Source organism: Acipenser ruthenus, chromosome 12 (genome assembly GCF_902713425.1).
Source record: "Acipenser ruthenus chromosome 12, fAciRut3.2 maternal haplotype, whole genome shotgun sequence".
NCBI lineage: Eukaryota > Metazoa > Chordata > Actinopteri > Acipenseriformes > Acipenseridae > Acipenser > Acipenser ruthenus.
In genome coordinates, this window is record NC_081200.1 from 18,139,338 (window position 1) to 18,159,484 (window position 20,147).

The 20,147-nt window shown below is 39.2% G+C and overlaps 2 protein-coding genes and 1 pseudogene across 3 annotated transcripts; 2 read left to right on the top strand and 1 right to left on the bottom strand.

The window, feature by feature from the left end:
• Positions 1–128: 128 nt before the first annotated feature.
• Positions 129–11,061, top strand: LOC117416578 (DNA-directed RNA polymerase II subunit RPB4-like). Of its 2 annotated transcripts, XM_059034658.1 has the most exons (6): positions 129–406; positions 6,417–6,597; positions 7,381–7,476; positions 8,005–9,079; positions 9,569–9,688; positions 10,633–11,061. In XM_059034658.1, the coding sequence occupies exons 1-4, from the start codon at positions 328–330 to the stop codon at positions 8,081–8,083; spliced, it is 435 nt and encodes a 144-aa protein (XP_058890641.1). In that variant the 5' UTR covers positions 129–327; the 3' UTR covers positions 8,084–9,079; positions 9,569–9,688; positions 10,633–11,061. The 2 variants fall into 2 exon arrangements, with proteins under 2 accessions (XP_058890641.1, XP_058890639.1); XM_059034656.1 differs by having other exon boundaries at positions 9,569–10,634.
• Positions 11,062–11,150: 89 nt separating this feature from the next.
• LOC117416757 (dual specificity protein phosphatase 18-like) lies at positions 11,151–12,579 on the bottom strand (annotated as a pseudogene).
• Positions 12,580–15,775: 3,196 nt separating this feature from the next.
• On the top strand, positions 15,776–17,138 carry LOC117416576 (vesicle transport protein SFT2C-like). Its single transcript, XM_034027760.3, has one exon. The coding sequence runs from the start codon at positions 15,938–15,940 to the stop codon at positions 16,589–16,591; it is 654 nt and encodes a 217-aa protein (XP_033883651.1). The 5' UTR covers positions 15,776–15,937; the 3' UTR covers positions 16,592–17,138.
• Positions 17,139–20,147: the final 3,009 nt, after the last annotated feature.

Consider the following 20,147-nt stretch of genomic DNA (forward strand, 5'->3'; position numbering starts at 1 on the left):
AAATATATATGTATTTTTTTTCTAGAGCACGAACGATAAATAGCATATCAACAATCCATATAATACCCAGTTGTTGAGATATTGCGAGTTTAATATTCAATTGTGACATCCACTCGAGTGGGGGTGCTGTAGAATTTTCCTGCGATAACTCTGCACGTGTTATCTCCTTTTCGCTCACATTTGTTTTGTATTAGTGTTTGTGGTTCCGGGTGAGCGCTTGTTGAACGTGTATTGTATAGAAGAGTGAAGTGAAATAACGCAATTTGAACAAGTAGGCCTACATTTGTGTTTTTGGGGTTGAACTTCTCCCTCGGTCGGAGTTCCAGGATGGCGGCTGGAGGCAGCACCAACGTCGGGCAAGTCGGCGATGTGGAGGAAGACGCATCCCAGCTTCTCTTTCCAAAAGGTAGCCGTGTCCCCCAGCGCTTATGATTGTTAACCATAGTGTTACTGAATGCAAAAACTAAGGATACCAGAATGTAATTGATTCAAGCTTTACTATTTTGGCAAATACAGTACTGCAATAAGTGCAGCAAATTAAAATGTACATCCCATCCCATATCAGCCCCTAGGGGTCACAACAGTGGGACCCCGACTCAGGTAATGTGGATCGAGATTTTTGCACATGGCTGACACTACGCCACAACTGAGGTATGACACCGGCCCGGTTTTTGGGATGGAACCGCATAACAGTCTCGCGTTTTGATTGGTCCATGTCTGTTACATGAATATGTCGTCACACGAGTGGAAAAGCGTGCAGGCATTTTTAACATTGGATCAGATAGAGTGATCTGCTTTCCACAACCTTACCATTAAAATATAATGTGGTATTACACTGTACTGATATTACAAACTATGAGGAATTACTTTATATAAATTATCATGTTATGCACGAATGTAAGAATTGGCTTTCTGTGGTGGTGTACTTTTTTCTTTCAAGTAGCATATATCTATAATCGTTTTTGCGATATATTTTAATATAAAACATATACGCTATTGCAGTTTTGTTACAGGATATATTAGTTTATCTCTAATGTAATCACAGTTTTACATATAGACTGCCCCTGTTTTCATTTACGTCGCAAATTCTGGGCCGCTTTACTTTTCAGATAATGTCCCAAATTCTGGGCCGATTTGGTTTGCAGATAACATCCCAAATTCTGGGCCGCTTTGGTTTTTAGATAACGTCCCAAATTCTGGGCCGCTTTGGTTTTTAGATAACGTCCCAAATTCTGGGCCGCTTTGATAACATCCCAATTTCTGGGCTGCTCTGGTTTTCAGATAACGTTCCGAATTCTGCATTTTCGAATTCAGGCCAGTTTTTGAGATATTCTGCTTAGCTAACAGCCGAGTTTCTAAGTCATGCATGCACAGTTTACCATAAACTGGACCGTTAATTCATTTAAGAGTACATGAATCAAAGTTAATGTATTTTTTACTCTCCTCAGAAAACATTTAGGAACATGGTATACCAAAAAAAAAAAAAGGTCATCTCATTTGCTTATGTAATGTCCATCAATATATAATGAGGCATAGGGGTTTATCAGAACTTCTGGGTTTGAGAGACCAGTGCCCTTCAACAACTCCAAATAAATCCTATTGTATTGTATTAGTCAGCATTTCCCTTATCTATTCCTGATCATTTATACTGTAGGTCAGGGGTTTTCAACCTTTTTTTGAAACTGTACCCCTTCTATCTGGAGGTTTCAGCTCGAGTACCTCTTTACAATTTTCGCTCAACTGAACGGTACCTCAGTTACAATAAAATGGAGAATAATCTGATGCCCAGCATACACTGCAATACACAGCAAAGTTATACACTGATATTCTGATAGCACAGCAATTCAAATGAAGTTTGTAATTGGTTGTGTTCCTCAAATACACAATAAAAAGTGATATTTATAGGGTATACAGTTATACAGCAATACAGTGGTTTCGGACATCTAAGAACAGGTACTGCGAGCATCTGGATTCATACTCAGAGGTACTCTGTAGCCTCCTGGGACATTCACAGCTTGTTTGACACCCTCTTGTAGTTGCCCGTTTCTGCATATAAAGCAAAATGCTGTTTGTCAATCTCTCTTTTTTCTTATAAATCAGTCTTTGCAAGAATCATTCCAAAAACACTTGAATCAGTTAGGGACTACCAGTCTGACACTACAGGCCTTTAAATTGCAGTACCAATTTGCAAGTTGCTAAGTGGTTGCGTTCCTCAAATTTGCACTGCAAAGTGATATTTTAAAGAATAGGGTATATAGTGCTTTTTTTCGCCTCTGCTCGCTTTTGGTGCAAAACTATGCTCCGATACACTCTGATACTGTGATCACAAAACACTTGGAATGGACTTAAATTGGTGCTTCTGTACTCTTTTTAGATGCACAACAATCTTAGCTAAAGAAAATGGGTTCCTTCGAGTTCGTAAGATCCACGACCGCCATTAGCTGAGCCTTACCCCGATGGTGTTTTTATAATGGGATTTGCCATAGGGAAGGGGGTGGTCTCTTATCGTACCCGTATCTCCACGACCCCTGGGCCAACAAACTCAGGGGCCCCTGTCGATCCCTCCAAGTGACGTGTCCCCAGCTAGAAAGGACACCAGTTTAGACTTTTTTTGCCTACCTGGAGCTCAAAAGCTATTGGAAATGCAACCTTGACATGCCATCATGCTGAAAATGTGAAAATTTGTTGAAAATGTAGCATTTGAAAACGGGTGGCTCCCTGTGAAAGAGGACCCCCAGACATGACCCTAGGAAGTTCAACCCGGTTTCTAGGCCCCGGGGTCATGGAGATATGAACCCGAAAAGGGTAGTTTTTGGACATTTTTGACAGGGCGTATCTCGGGTTCTGTTAGGGTTAGGAACTTGATTTTTTTTTTTTGCGTTGGGGCCCCATGGGGCCCCGCACAATGAGTCACCATTTTCATGGTTCAAATGCCAGGATGGGTTGGCAAAGTGAATTTTTTCGTCATGACATGAGTTTTTGGGTGAACCACCACACCTTTTTAGGGGGTGGTTTGGGGTGCTCCCTTGAGTCTATATCACTTTGAATGGTGGTTCTACGTGCTCGGGTTCGAGAGATATGCCTGAAAATGTGTTTTATAACACTGCCATAGACATGAATGGGGCTGAATACCCGAAAATATATTTTGCAAAGAATTGCTACAGTGGGTGTATGCGTGCAGGGGTTGCATGGTGGTGTGTGCGTGCAGGGGTTGCATGGTGGGTGTATGCGTGCAGGGGTTGGATGGTGGGTGTATGCGTGCAGGGGTTGCATGGTGGTGTGTGCGTGCCAGGGTTGCATGGTGGTACACGTGTGTGGAGGGGAATTGGAGTTCAGGTTTTGCGCACAAGAGGGGCGGGGAAAAGACTGGGAAGGGTAGGGTAAAAGAAAAATTACTACAATCATTTATTTTCACTTTCGACTCCCAGTCTCCTTTCCCTCACTTTATGATTTTATTTTGTGATTATTTAATTATTGTCAAAATAAACGGCCTTCATCTACTCACAGTTGCAGTCTCATTTCTGTCCAAAAAGAACCTGAAACACAACAATATATTGATGGACGTTACATAAGAAAACGAGATGTCCTTTTTTCGGAATACCATGTTCCTTCCCAAAAATGTGTTTTAATATTAGCCTTTAATAAAGGAAAACGACTGCTTAAATTAATTTTCATGTATCTATTTCAGTGCAATGTAGTTTCTTCATGTAATAAGAAATACGTTTTTTAACATTTACATTTTTGTTTTTTTCATTAAAAAAAAAAAAAAAAAGATTTCTGGGGAGAGTAAAAAATACATGAACTCTGATTAATGTACTAAGGGTTACTCTCAAATGAATTCACGATCCAGTTTATGGTAAACTGTGCATGCATGACTTAGAAACTCGGCTGTCAGCTGATTCCCCAAAACTGGGCTGAATTCGGAAATGCAAAGCGGCCCAGAATTTGGGATGTTATCTAAAAACCAAGGCTGCCCAGAATTTGGGACGTTATCTAAAAACCAAGGCGGCCCAGAATTTGGGATGTTATCTAAAAACCAAGGCGGCCCAGAATTTGGGACGTTATCTAAAAACCAAAGCGGCCCAGAATTTGGGACATTATCTGAAAAGCAAAGCGGCCCAGAATTTGGGACGTAAATGAAAACAGGGGCAATCTATATGTAAAACTGTGATTACATTAGAGATAAACTAATGTATCCTGTAACAAAACTTCAATAGCGTATATGTTTTATATTAAAATATATCGCAAAAACGATTATAGATATATACTTGAAAGAAAAAAGTACACCACCACAGAAAGCCAATTCTTACATTCGTGCATAACATGATAATTTATATAAAGTAATTCCTCATAGTTTGTTATATCAGTACAGTGTAATACCACGTTATACTTTAATGGTAAGGTTGTGGAAAGCAGATCACTCTCTCTATCTGATCACAATGTTAAAAATGACTGCACGCTTTTCCACTCGTGTGACGACATATTCATGTGACAGACATGGACCAATCAAAACGCGAGACTGTTATGCGGTTCCGTCCCAAAAACCGGGCCTGTGTCATACCTCCCACAACTGACAAGGGCTATGTACACAGGGAGCGAAGTGAACGACACGAATACAGCATGAGTACATATAAAAAACGACTACCTAGTCATGAAAAGAAAATACTGTCTGCTTTTACTCCTTTTGTGTAGACAAAATAAAATAAATAAAAGAGAGTATGGGTACACGGTACACCACACACACAAAAGGATATAACAGTGAATGTTTATATGTGATCTGGTGTAACATGTCAATTGTTCAAAAAGAATACAGATCAACATATTTAATTGTAAATACTGAGAAAATGAGTTTAATATAATATACTTTTATTGATTTTCAGTTTTAATAAAATATTATCAGTTATTGTGTGGATGTGATTGTTATTATATTGGTCAACATTATTAAAACAAAGAAGCGTAATTTTACAGAAATACGAAACCAGTGTGGCGCTCCCTGTCGCTTGACTAAAATTAAGGTGAAATAAAGAGCGATAGACATACCATCAATTTTCAATTGTGCTATTTCTTGCCATATGGCGTCATTTTTATTGTCTTTATAACCACTGACACTGGCATTATAAAGAGCATTATATTGTTAGACTTTAATAATTACATTCTCATCCAGCTTTTGATTGGTCCATTGCGACGGGAACGCGATTAGAAATAAAACAAAGGTGTTTCTATACTGGCTCGCTTCGCTTGCGGTGTGCATTACTTCATTTAAATCAACAGTTTTAATTGTGTTTTATTCGCTCGCTCGCAAATGTGTGCATAGCCCTTTAACAGACTGAAATCGGGTAGACAACAAAAACCGTAAGAATCCAATGCACTTACGTGAGACCCTCAAATTTGTGAAAAACCGTGAGATACAAGGGTAAACCTTAAGACTTGACATGGTAAAACACGGTTTGTCATGTTACGCAGAAAGTAGCCTGATGTTAAATAAAGCAGGTTGCGGAGTAGGCTCCAGTAAACAAACGGTCAAACGTCCATGCGCTTTAGATTACTTAACACAGGATTGTTTCAACAAGAACATTTACTAGCATAGTTCAGACGTTTGAGAATTAAGATGACAAATATAATGCGGCGGTATGCGTATTTAGCACTTATAAATATTAGCTGTACCATATTGTGCCTGACCGCATAGGTTTGTCATAGGCGGAGGTGGGACACGAACCCGGGACCTCCCACTCTGTACAAAAGTGCCAGCTCTCTTGCAGGAGCTGGTATCGGGCTTATGTCTTCATATTTGATTGTGTCACCTACCAGTCATGACCCCTACCACCGAGCAAGCTACACTATCATGCTATTACTGCACTTCTCTGTGTATTCCTCCATGTAGACTGCCTGATATTAATAGGGTAGTTTAACACTTATTAGTGTAAACAGTGTTTTCACTTCAGAAACATTATTACTTTGGCCAAACTAATAGTTTTAGATTGAACCACTGAACTGAAAGTCTCTACTTAAACTTTTTTTTTTTACCATTAATATCTCTAGTTCAGAAGGACATTTATTGGCACATTAAAGGGGTATACAACTTGTTGATAGTTTTGTTTTCCAGACTTTGTTTTTTCCTGTAGATTCACACCCTGTGCAACAGGTTTTTACCCCACCTGGAATTTTTGGTGCACTCGAGCTTTAGATGTTGTCAGGGGGATTCTAAAACCTGCTGCACGGGGAGTGAATCTAAAGTGCTGTGAAGGATACATGGGTTCCACTCGATTCAAAGTGAATATACAGTCTGTTTATGTGCTCTAGACAGGGACAGGCTTGGTCAAGCCCTGTTATTAAAAGGAGATAGGATCCTTGTTTCTATCACTAGATCTAAATCCCTGGTGCAGCGTTGCTAACAGGCGAGGTCTCTCTCTTCCCAGAGTTTGAGAACGCAGAGACGCTGCTGAACTCGGAGGTGCACATGCTACTGGAGCATCGCAAGCAGCAGAACGAGAGCGCAGAGGATGAGCAGGAGCTGTCTGAGGTCTTTATGAAGACCCTCAACTACACGGCTCGCTTCAGCCGCTTCAAGAACAGGGAGACCATCGCCAGCGTCCGGAGGTCTGTCTCGCACCGACACCGCTGTGCCCATTTACTAACCTTTCATTCCAAAACAGCAGAAGAGCAGAGTGTGTTCATTGAGGTGTTCTTGCCTAAATCTCTGCAGTTTCTTAAATGTAATTTGTTTCACAAAATAACCTGAAACTAGGTAGAAAATCCAAAATAACCAAGGTCCAGAACCCTATTGAAAAGCAGTTGGATCACAAGTTGGTCAAATACTGTGCAGCAGCATTTTTTAGTACCATTTTCTCCTTCTTTTAAGGGGGCAGCAGCATATGCAAGAATATAAACTAGATCTCTACTACTAGTTATTTCATTTTCCTGTCACTTATTTTTGTATCCTTAAAAATCATATCTAGTGCAACTTTATGGGACGAGATTAGTTTAACTAAATATATTTGTCTTTGACGGCCAGTTCACACTATAAAAGAAAGTTTGTTTTTAATTCCTGTTAGAAAAAGCTATCTTCTGTGAAATTTTGGTGTTATACTTAGGCATAGATTTATGGATGTTGTCTTTTATTTAAGTTTAAGTGATCTTCTTGGAAATGTTGAAAGAGCTGCAGAAATATTAAAATTACATTTAATGGATGCAGAAATGCTCTACGAAAGTACAATCATGTCAATTGCTTCCACCTGACTGGCAGTTTCTTTTTAGCAGTACTGAATGTGCTTAAAGTTATGGGTGGAATGCACATCCATTGTAAACCAGGTGTAATCAGTTGGGGTAACCTGAATGGTTCTGCCAGTCAGTTATTACCCTGCAGTCTCTCCCTCCCTTCAGTCTCCTGCTCCAGAAGAAGCTTCACAAGTTTGAGTTGGCCAGTTTGGCTAATCTGTGCCCAGAGGCAGCTGAGGAGGCCAAGGCTCTCGTTCCCAGGTCAGTGAGAACCTTTAAGGATTCGGTTCCCCAGGCCCCTTGTGGGGGATGGATATCTGGATAATCACGATTATCTTAAGTCATGTGAACCCCCATTAATTAGTAGATTTTTCTGTTTCAAACACACTTTTTTCATTTTGTTTTTATAATTTTAAAGTAACTTTCTGGTACTCCGTTTAATTAAGTTAACCCCCCCCTTGCACACATCTCAGTAGCAGTACACCTCTTTACTACAATAATGCAATTGTCTAGTGTCTTCGTGCAAATAATCCACACTAAACGAATGATCACTAATAATAATCGATTAGTGCCTGTGCATATGTGTGTCTGCACCCTAGCTATATCTTGAGAACCAACAGTATGTACAGACTGGTAGACAATAAGAATAACCACGTTTCATGGTAATTTGATGGGCGATTTTCCAGATATATGCAATAATGTAATTGTGATATACAGACGGATGGAGTTTGTCCTTGAAACTCTTCTCCAGTCGTATCTCCTCCGCTAACCCGGATTTTCTCCTTACAGTCTGGAAGGCCGCTTTGAAGACGAGGAGCTCCAGCAAATCCTGGATGACATTCAGACCAAGAGGAGCTTCCAGTATTAGAGCTGCTTCTGTTGAAGATAGGCAGGATAACGCGGTTTCTGAGTTCTGAACATCAACCAAGCATCTCGGCTTGCTCAGTGGAAACTTGTGCCTGTAGTAGGGCCTGGTCAATACGAACTCTGTTGAGAGAAGCAGTCTGTTTTTATATAAAAGTTTATAAGGATGGACCGGTCCCGTGAAGAACCTCTGCAGTTTCAGCTGAAACCCCAGTGAGGGGAGGAAACACAAAAGGAGTCTGTGGACAACATTCCATTGACTGGATTTGCAGGTCAAAGAAATAGTGTTTCGTTCAGCTGCTGATGTGCTTTTGATTTCTTCAAAATTCTTAGATTTAGGAGGTGAGGGGCAGTTGAAAACCTTATAAAATGTTTAATACAATTTAAAAAATCAAATATAGATACTAGTCTTAGGGGTTAGTTTGATCAACCTATAACCTGATAAGCCACAGACAGATTTTAATAGAGCATTTTACAGCACCCTGGATTGCTTCAATCACCTACCTTGGTTATCTCAGGGAATTACCCCTAAAATACTGTAAGTGGTTGAGGCCATCAAGGGGGATTCTTAATAATCCAACAGTATCAGGGTACAGGTTTTTTTCCAATATACACCTAAATTTAAAATTCTCATAATTAAGAAAACCTCGCACTGTGGTTTCTGAATGGTTACAAACATTCCAAATCATGTTAAGCCCTTGTTACACGAGTCAATTTACTAGCAACTTTTATCGCCTGCGACCAAATCCTGTGAGGATTGCCCTGTGTAACAGCCCTGACAACGTATTGTCAACGTTCTGGCAACTGCGTGGCAACGCGATTGCTTAAGTGGACAGCAATCCTACTCCAAGCAACAGGTTCCAGGCAATATCCAGTCAGAGCACTGGTGTGTGTCACGTGATTCTGTCTGCTACAGTGAAAACAACAGTTGAAATGGAAATGAAAGTCGCAATTACCTGGACTCAGGAGAAAGACATACTTCTCCTGGAGTTTTATGAAGGTTGGTCAACACATCGTTATTTTGGTAGTGGACTATTTTGTTAACAACCAATGCTGGGAGAGTTACTTTTAACAAGTTTTTAAAACTACTTAAAATCTTTGTCCAACTATCGTTAACTACGCCTGAACTGCACCTTTGTTCAGGTCTCCCCTTCTTAATATTTAAAATACCTTTGTATAAAAGACAGCAATAATAATAATAATAATAATAATAATAATAATAATAATAATAATAATAATAGGGAAATAAAAATGTAGCTACTCTAACTCTGCTAAACTGATGTCCATATTATGTTATTTTGTTATCTTTTTTTAAACCGTTACTCCGCAGCACTGTGATAATATAACCATAAAAGGCTGTTTCTTTTATTATGACATTTTATATATATATATATATATATATATATATATATATATATATATATATATATATATATATATATATATATATAATGAAGGTGGATTTAATTATTCTAATTGAACTGTTTAGAGCACAAATTCCTCTGGGATCCGAGGGATGAACAATATTTTAGAAGAGAAAAACGAGAGGCAAAACTCTCTGAAGTCAGTGTGATTCTAGGCGTTAATGGCACGGAAACAGCATATAACAGTAGGTATTTTACAGCATTTAAAGAAATTAAGAATTATCGTTCATTTTTATCTACGTGTAGTACTGTATGTTAAATTGAGTTTTACATATTTGGCTTATTTGCTTTTGTTCTGTAAACATTACTCCTTTATTATTAGAATTATTAGTTGTTCAATTATTTAAAGATGACAGTAATACTAAATAGTTGTACTGATGCTTGGTATTTGTAAGTATATGACCTGAAAACCAGAACCACGTGACGTAGTTCTTAAATATGATTGGATATTGCTTGGATTAAAGGCAATTTGTATCGAATGCGAGTTAACTGTTAGTTATATCGTGTAACAGGTCAAATCCCGCGCGGTGACGTCACAGGCAACACGTTGCTACAATTTATGTTGCCAGCGCATTGACTCGTGTAACAAGAGCCTTACAGCTTCAACACTGAAACATGTTTATTTTTAAAGTTATTTCATGTGATACATAACGTTACAAGAAAATGATTTATAAATAGAATAAAACAGTATCTTAGTTTTATTTTTGGTCTACAATATATAGTGGAATCACATTATGGTAACCATACTTGCATTACTGCTAACTCGGTAGGTTCCTGGTTCAGTTGTGTGTGGAGTTTAAACACTGTTTATCTACAACACATTGACTGCAAGGTACTGTACAAGTTAACCCTAGTGTCTACAGCTCCTGTCACCAGAATCTCAAAAACATATTCTCGATATTGCACCCAGTCTCAACTTTCTGCCCATATTCATATTAGCGCACAGTTTTACTGGCCAAAGGTTAATAAGCGGCCATGCTCTCCAGACCCCCCATTCATTGTTTCTACATTTTAAAATATTATGTTACAAGTCAAAAACTATTTGTTTTTCTTATACACAATGAAACAAATGTAGTATTATGGACATATATTTTGTTTAGTTTATTTGTAATAAAATTTTTGTCAAAAGTATTTTGCCAAGACAAGGATGTGGACTGCCAGGACAAGACCGATTTGAAAGATGTGGAAATGATTCTGGAAAGATAAGTGACCATTCTTTAACCATTATAATGCCATACTCAAAGCATTTACCACCGTTTATTTAGTAAAAATGAAAAGCAAACTGCTAATCTTACAGAATTACCAAGAATCAATTTATGTGTGCTTAAGAAACTGTTGAGTTATTTTATTTGAAGCATTTTAACATCAGTGTTTTGTTTTATTTTCAGAACAAACCTGGTGCTTAGCACAGTGGTTAATGCTTTGTGAATATGGTGGAAAGCTCCAGCGTGGCTTACAAATAGTTTTGAGACTTTTCATTGTGAAACATGCACTGTTGGTTAGTTTGTTAACCAGGTCAGTCCGATCTTCTGTCTTAAAATGAATCTGTCACATACAACACGGCCCGGCTACATCATTGTCTTTCTGCAACCCCTTGTATATCCTTCTTGAATCTCACCAGTTCAGGCAGTATCTCTGGCTATTCTCCTATGTCTTGGTCTCTGGCAGGACCCCTAGGGGAGTGGATTCCATCTTGATGGTGTTCTTGCCGAACAGCCTCCTCTTGTAGTCCAGCAGCTGCCTCCAGAATCCAGTGTTGGGCCGGATGTGGTGGCACCGACCTTTGACCCAGGAGTGTACGTCGTGCAGGGTGACCCCCTGGTACTTCATGATGTATGCCATGATGAGGGCAGGCTAGTGGCTCATCTTTGCTGCGCAGTGCACCAGTGTGCAGCTGCCACGACTGGTGTGAATGCAGTGCACCACGCTCTCCAAGTGATCACTCAGCCTTGTGTGAGGGAGGTTTGAGACAGGCACCCTGAGCGACTGAACCCCGCGGTACACTGGGGTGACGTGAGCCAGCATAGCATTGACTATAAGAGTGATCCCCTTGGAAGAGAGCAGGCGCTCATTTTGGGGAACATCTGCACCACTAATGAATAGAAAGGGGGTGATCTGTGAGAGAGTATGGTGCCTGGGGGAAGAGCGGTAATTTAACTGTCGTGTAATCCGTACTGTAATACTGTAATCCGACCAGTGTCGATGAATATAATCTTAAATTGTAGCAAAATAATTCCAGTAAATCTTACCCAATATATGCTAATAACATTTTTCAAATGCAGCTTGCAGATACATCAATGCTGTACTTCTGGAGAACTTTGTGATGTCGCATGACGGAAGTAAGTCGTGCTTGGTACTCAAATGAGACCCAATGTGTATAGCGTCTAGGAGTTTTGAGGTCATTTAAAGACAATAAACATTTAGGCTGTTTAGTTTTCTTCAGAATTTTTTTTCTAGAGAAATATATATTTAAAAAAAATGCGCTCAGGAAGAATCATTGTAAAAAATTAAATTAACCGAATGGTCAAACTCCGAGAAGCAAAATGTGTCAGATGCATTTATTTCAACAGGAAGTGCAGCATGGAAAAGAGTACCTCTTTCATATGGGAAAATGTGAGATCTATGATGTCAATACATACTGGTAAAATGTTATAATCCCTAAATGTTAATAAAGTTTATTGAATTAAGAAAAGCAGAGACACACTACAGTGTGAGAAAAGCAGAGACACACTACAGTGTGATATTGTTGAAGAGAGTGTGTTGTTCTCTTTTGTGTTGTCAGTGTAATGAATCTCCTAGCAGTTGATGAGTTAATAATATGGATATCCGCATAAGACCTGTACTTGCCTCTCGACTACAGAGCTTTCTCTTTAGTTGAATGGTATGACGTTCATCTTTGAACTGTATGTTAAATTCATTAGACAGTGTTTGTTAGTGCATTGTTGAGCCAGACTGTGCGTGGGAGTGTAAGACTCAATGAATGACCTGGTTTTGTTCGCTCTCCACTCAGATACACCAGGTTCCCAGTTTTCTCCCCTTCTGTCTTGCACAATTTCAGCCCCTGCTTCCAGATCATGAGTCAGACAACTAGTTGGTAGATTAGAAGAGGAGATTCTGAAAAGGATTTCAGAACAAGGCACCAATGAGACTAAAGGATCATTATAGATTGGGCTTGTTAGTCTAGCACTGTACAGTACGTACACTATCTGTATGTGTATGTTTACAAACCTTGGCCAAGCTAACATCAAAAGCATGGCTCGTAGTGACAATTTTACACCCACCGAGACCCTTTGCTTACTAAATGTCTTAGTTTTCCAGAATAGAAATATGAGCAAATTATTTTAACAAACAACTAAACATTTTTCATTTACTAACAATTACCCCAAAATTGAATTTCTGCATTTATAGTCTTGGCAGAAACCCATTTTTGGGGGGTAAAAGGAAGAACAAATATCCCATCCCGTAGTTCATAAATCGATACATTTCTGGGTAGCACTACACTTGTCAGGCTGCCTTTACAAAATCTGCATATGCTTGAAAACAAACCATCATGTCTTAGCTGGATATTTCATAAGCATGCTGTCCGAGTTTATATTAAAACAGGCAGAAAATGGACCGTCTCAGTACCACAAACAAGCACAGGTTTAGTTATTTTTTTGGTAGGCCAGAGTACAGATAGTTTGTAGAGTATACCACAAAGCACTTATTCAGTACCTAATAGTTCCATAGATTACATTTCCATCAAATTCACACCATTTTTCACAAAGCTTCAGACCTTACCATCAATGTCTTAAAGGGAACCTACAAAACCCATCAAAGAAGATAATTTTTTTTGAAGTATTTGTGGCAGGATAGCGTCACGGCCCAAGCTGTTATTGGCAGGAATTAGAGACTTAGAGACAGATGCTGCAGTTTAAAAAGCAAAGCGCACGTTTATTATGTAGACACCACAGGGAAACTGAGCCAAAATAAAGATTCAAATAAAAGACTAAACAGTCCCCTTCACTACAGGTTTGTCAAAATACAGGTCAAACACCATAAACTCCTTCACAAACGCTTTGTCACCTTTTATACACTCAATTACCTAATAGGGTAATGGACACACCGGTTATTGTTGGCAGGGATAGATTTAACCCCATCCCTGCCAACCTTACATTCCCCCCCACACTATTTACACCAGCAGGGCTTTCACCCTGCCACAGTCTTCTCTAACACAGTACCCTGGAATCTAATCAACTCTACATGTTTTCAATATTGCTTTGGAATTAAATCCTTCCAATGTCATGGTATGATGATTGATCACTGAATGAACAACTGTGCATAGTTTTAGTTGAAAATCAAAACAGAAGTTTAGAGGGGGGTGTCATCCAACTTTTGAAGGGGAAACAGAAATAATGAGACATACTGTAGTGAGAGACAGGAATTCAATTCAATAAATAAACTGCATCAGATTGTGGATGTCTTCTCACTGTACTGCTTTTAATAAGGTACAACTCATGTTTATAGCAAACTCCAATCCATTTGTATTTATGACAAGAAAATGTCTTCATAAATACCTAAATATATACAAATGTAGGTTCTTTTTAGAAATCATACAGAAACACTAAATGGCTTATTTGGAAACATGCAACAGATAGAAATCTCTGCCACTGTATTATATTGACAAGGCTCTGAATTTGGAGCTGATAATGAATAAGTTCAGGGGGCTGGGAGCTGGGGTGAGCTGACATGTGGCTGGAAAGCTGCACCATACACTGAATAATAACATGCTTAGACTTGGGGCTAGAAGTAGTTGTCTCAATTCAGAAGATATCTGCTCAATTTAAGACATTTATAAAATAAATAAATAAATAAATAAATATGGAGAAAAGCAAAGGAAATATCTGAATGGAACTTCACTCTGTTCATTCCACAACAGACTGTCAGACCTGCTGTACAATGGAGAAATCCCTGACCTGTTCCTATTAATTTACTTGCTTGGATATTTTTAAATTATCGTAAATGTAATCAAAGGCTGCGGAGCGCCACTTGAAGTGTGTGTCTTTTTTTGGTTAAACAAGTACCATATTTAACCAAAAATATTGTACATGTATTTTTTTTTTAAATGACCAATCTTTAATTTTAGCGTTTTGAAGCCAGACTACCTTAAATTGCATTGCCTAAAATAAAGACGCATTATGGCAGGGCAGCAATAAATAACTTACCTAGTGAAGATTGTATATAATATAACGACAAATATTTTAAATTGGAAATTTAAATAATATCTTAGATAGGTTACTCAATACAATACTTAACATGGCTATTTGGAATACAATAGAATGAAAGCGAAAACACTTTCCAAAGAAATTCTGTCTGTATTTCTCTGTGCAAATTCCGATGCAGTTTAGGTATCTGTCAGGGCGAGGGTTTCCTTATGGATATACACAAACACACGCGCACACACACACATATATATATGCGGCAAAGTGATGAAAAGCATATTTCTGCTGTTGCTGTGGTCACCTGTATTGTGTAATACAAGCGGAGCAGTTTGTGAACTTCTGGAAGTAATCTATTAGCCACTGGCATCAGAGATCCAGGCATCATAAGCAGCTGTGTGTGCAAGCGGTCAAAATCAAAGTCATTAATAGGTTTCCAAAGTTGTTGTGGAAAACGTTACGGGTTCTCAATTAATTTAGTTTCCATGATGAGAATACGTTTTAAAATGTATCTTGCGTGGTGTTGTGGGGGAGTTGGTTCCTGAAAGCTGCTGAACGGAGACGTCACGGCAGGGGGGACCAGAGGAAAATACTGTATATATTTTTTAGAGCGATTCTCTCCCCCCCCCCCCCCCCTCAGCTGTTGAATTGCAATTGTAAGTCGCGCTGGATAAGGGCGTCTACTAAGAAATAAATAAATAACAATAACAATAATAATAATAATAATAATAATAATAATAATAATAATAATAATAATAATAATAATAATAATAATGTTCAGAGTAATCAACGCTGACAAGGCAAGACAGTTGAAAAGTATCTGGAAAATATATAAAGTGGTTTGTGAACTGGAAAAGTAATACTGATTTCAAGAAACAAAAATGTAAAGCATAGGCTACACAATAAATTAACTACGTGGCTAACATAAGCTAATAGATTATTATTATTATTATTATTAACAATGGGGGTTTAAACATAAAAATATTTAAGAAATATTAATTTAATCTCAATTTCCTAATGCTTTAAAAACTAATTATTTCCACAGTGATTATCGCAATGTGAATTTATACCATGTGCCTACTGTATGTGCAAATATAAGCGCATGTGACCAGCCTTAAGCTGAAAAAAGAAGCGTTTATAAGTGAGATAATACGGTATTTGGAAGTGGAACCCGTTTCCTGTTTATGCGCGTCCATATGAGGAGGGTCTGATGAGAACTTTCAGTTTCACAATAAGATGGCTGATATAAACAGACAGTTGCAGGAGTACCTGGCTCAGTCGAAAAGCGGGGGTAAAGCTGGGTCATCATCGGCTTCGAGCACCATCGATATTGGAGATACCGAGTCTCCGAGTTCAGGGAGTGGAACTTGGTTCGGCCGATGGTCGAGTCCGTTTTCTGGATCAGGATCAACCCCCGGTGTTTCCTGGCCGTGGTCTAGTGAACCAGACTCGTGTCTTCCCGGTATGAGCCGTTCGCAAAGACTGCTTGGCTTTGGAATCTGCGTTGCGATGTCGGTTCTTTGTTTCGGGCTGTCTGCTCTCTACGCGCCGTTGCTGCTTTTGAAGGCCCGCAAGTTCGCTCTGCTGTGGTCGCTGGGTTCTGTGTTCGCCCTGGTTGGTGCTGCGATACTGCGGGGACCCAGTAAGTTGTTAGCTACCCCATCCCCGGGTGCCGCCCTGTACCTCACTGCTCTAACGGGCACCCTGTACGCTGCCCTCAGCCTCCACAGCACCGTCCTCACCGCCCTCGGCGCTGCCCTGCAGATAGCAGCGATCGCCGGATACATTATCTCCTTGATCCCTGGAGGAAGCACTGGGATCCGGTTTCTTGGTGGAATGGTAGCCTCCGCTATCAAGCGCACGGTCTCCCGCAAGACATTACCCATCTGATCGGAGTGGTGAACAGACAGCAGAGATTTAATGCACTCAATTGATATTTCTGTACTACGATTGAAAGAGATTCACGAAACGGATATCATGTTCAAATCTTTGTCAGAAAACAAACAAAACTATTAAAATCAGTACAACATTCAGAACGAAATGAACACATTTGTCGGCAACAGGTGTAAACGTTTTGAAAGACATGACATTGGGAGACACCTGTAAAAGACAGTATTTCAAATACTGTAAGGTGGTTGAACAAAATATATGCTAGGTGGCATATATAAAGTTTGCACACTTATTCTGTACTGGATCTCACACCTTTTCGAGACAGGCAGACTGCCTCTCTGACATTCCTACATTAGGTACCCTACTGTACTGCAGATAGCCCCCAATTTAAATACTGATTTATGAAACCCTGGGTTGTAACCTACTACTATTACTACGACTAATACAACTCGAGAGACCAAAGTTAACTAAATGTCAGTATTTTGTTGAAGCTGTGTTGTATTTGAAGTTTTAATATTGTGAATAAAGCTGTGAAGTTTTGTTTCTACTCCTTGGACACTTTTTTTTTCTTAATTTGCTCTTCAACAGTTACAATTTTTTAAAATGTTACAATGGTACAGAACTAGCAAGGAAACAGTGCATGTAGCATGTTTTAAGGTAGAATACAGAGGGTGTGCAAAATTAAATAAATCTTATCATCCGCATCTTTCATATTATTTGGTTTCCGATTCTTGTTTTGTTTTAGTTTTTCATCACATCCTGAAACTTGTTTTTAAAAAGTTTGAATTCAACATGGTTCACAGCATGCTTCTAGTTAGTTACCCCACAAATGTTTTTTTGCAGCATCAATATTGGGGTTTCCATGCGGGGCAATTTACACGTGAAATGGCGATGCGTGTGCACGTTTGCGAGGATTACTCATGTAGGCCTAAATCAGGTTTGTGGCTGAAAAAAACAGACAGAGAGGGATAGGGTAAATCTTGTTTACTCGTGTAAATGACAAAACACACGGCAAAATCACGCCCAGTTTTGCATGGAAACCCGCATTTCATGTGTAAATGTTAATGAGTGCGTTTATCCTTAAGTGACATCACTATAAATATTGCAAGGGATCAGGTGAGTTGTTACTGTGGATTCCAAGACGGCAGAAAGTAGTAGCTGATGGGTGGTTTTATGGTTAGCAGTCGTGTAGATCAACTTAATGATAATGCAGGCGGCTTTTTAAAAAAAAAAATTTATTGTTTTTTGCTGTGTCTGGCCTGTCATGTTGTATATCTCTTGTGGGTTTACAGTTCTGTATAAAACCACTTACTATGAACTGCATTATGCCCTTGTTATATTGTTAAAGCAGCTGTTTGAGAATACCCTTGCTGTAAAAACTACGCTGAAGTTAAACACGAAGAGCAAGTGAGCTGCTTACTAAATGTCTGCAACTGAATTACCTTGCTTTTGATCCCAGCTGTGTCCAAAGACAACACGTGTCCGCCCTTCACTCAAAATCGCTGGCGCGAGGAGGAAAACCGGGCATTAATAAGTATAATTAGTGACTTGGATGTGTTGAGCCAACACGGTCGCCCGAAACAGCATAACAAGCATGTGTACCAACAAGTGGTTGATGCCCTCTCAGATAGAGGAATAGAGCACACAGTCCCACAAGCTAGGGACAAATTTTAAAAAATGAAACAGTCCTACCTGCAGGAACGAGCAAGGAGGTGCCGTTCAGCAGAAGCAGGACGGTCTCACAGAGCAATGCTTTTTGCTTCAGGTACATAAAGCACAGCTATGTACGTGTTGCAGTGCCTCTGAACAAGGGAGTTAACAAACTTGTAAATACAGTGATGAACTGTGGTTTTATGCACCCCAACCACATTGCCAACTACCGTGTACAGAGCTTTTTTTTTCCCACTGGCACAAGAGGCCGTACGTAATTCCTTTTTGGCTGCATGTCTTCCTTTACCAGTTCCACTGTAATGCTGAATGTTGCCCTGGTGACGCAAAAGGACTCTATCCACTGCAGATTGCTGTTTGTAGGTTCAAGCTCCAGAAACAAAGGCAAAACATCCACTGTTCCCATTCCAGACAGCCTTGGGAGCATACATGGAAGATGTGTGGCACCGAGCTTTAGAATCCTACGTCTCCGCTGGTTTTCAGCCATGGTGATCTGCAATACCTGTGTTGGTCAGTTTCATTTTATACCTCCCAGTTATTTTTTAATGAATGAGTCGTAAGATAAATTAGTTGAGAACGGATTCAATACTAACGACATGCCACACCGCAAATTACATTTAAAAAACAGTTTGGGCAAGAGCAGTAAAACACATTATTTATCAACCAGGCATGAGGTATTTTGCTTTATTACAGCAGCTTAGATTCACTCTGAGTCATGTACCAGTTCTCTGCGCATGTAAACCACATTTTCACAAAATTTCACTAGGAATCTTCAAAAACAGCATGAGTACTTTATGAATAGTAAATTTACATATCAACCCTCACCTTTCCCCTTCATTTGCATGACGTCGAGTGAAAAGCCTGGTTTATTTGAGTAAAATAAACTGAGCGAATGGAAAACCAAAAAAGCATTTTACACGAGACATTCTTCTTGAGCAAATGTCTCAAGCTAAAAAAAAAACACGCATGGACACTCCACCAATGTGAGACATTTTGAATACCTTGTATAGTTAAAAACATCAGTCTCATTGTATCTCTTTAGCATCAGCAATATACTCAAGCAGCCCATCACAACACAATTGTAAGCAGGAAAGCCTCTGCAGTTGTGGCAGGTAAGAATAACAATCATATTAGTATCACTCTTAACTTTAGTCTCACATTGATGACCCAGAAAGCCCTTGTGAGGAATTACCTGGAAATATATTTGATTGGTTTCATGGCCTTTGCACTTCCGTTTTGTACAGTTATTGGTGAAATACAACTTTGTCTCAGACTTTTGTACTGTACCTACAGTATTTGTCAAGCTCTTCCATGGTCATACCTTAAGGTAGACTTAGGACAGGATTACTTAGTCGTGTTGATGCCAAGTCATTGGAATCCTTTAAGACCCAACTTGACAAAAGTTTTTAAATCAATCAGTTGCTAGTAACTGGATGACCATAGACAGGCTGCATGGCCTCCTATTAAAATTTCTTGTGGTTTCCTAACAAGTGTGTGATAATGCCATATAGTAAGTCTGTATGTAAGCATAGCCACTGATTCCAGAGCAAGATGCTGTTGATTGCAAGTGCATGTATTGTTTGCAGAAATCCCAAAACACAATGTTATAACTCCTTGCTTCACCTCTGGTGGCATTTTGGTCTTTGTGGGCTCTTTACTACAGATACCCACTTTACATGTGCAAAGTAGGACAACTAGCCGTAAAGATAGCTCAGACAGGCAAGATAAGCCAATCAAGATACTGAACTCATAAGCAACAGACTCGAGGTATATTGTGCCCCTGGTGATAAAGAAAATAATTAAAACACTGGAAAGCTTCTACATTACCACATATTAAGGAATGGAGAAGAAAGATATAGTCCAGAGCCAAAAGAAGAAAAGAGGCTAA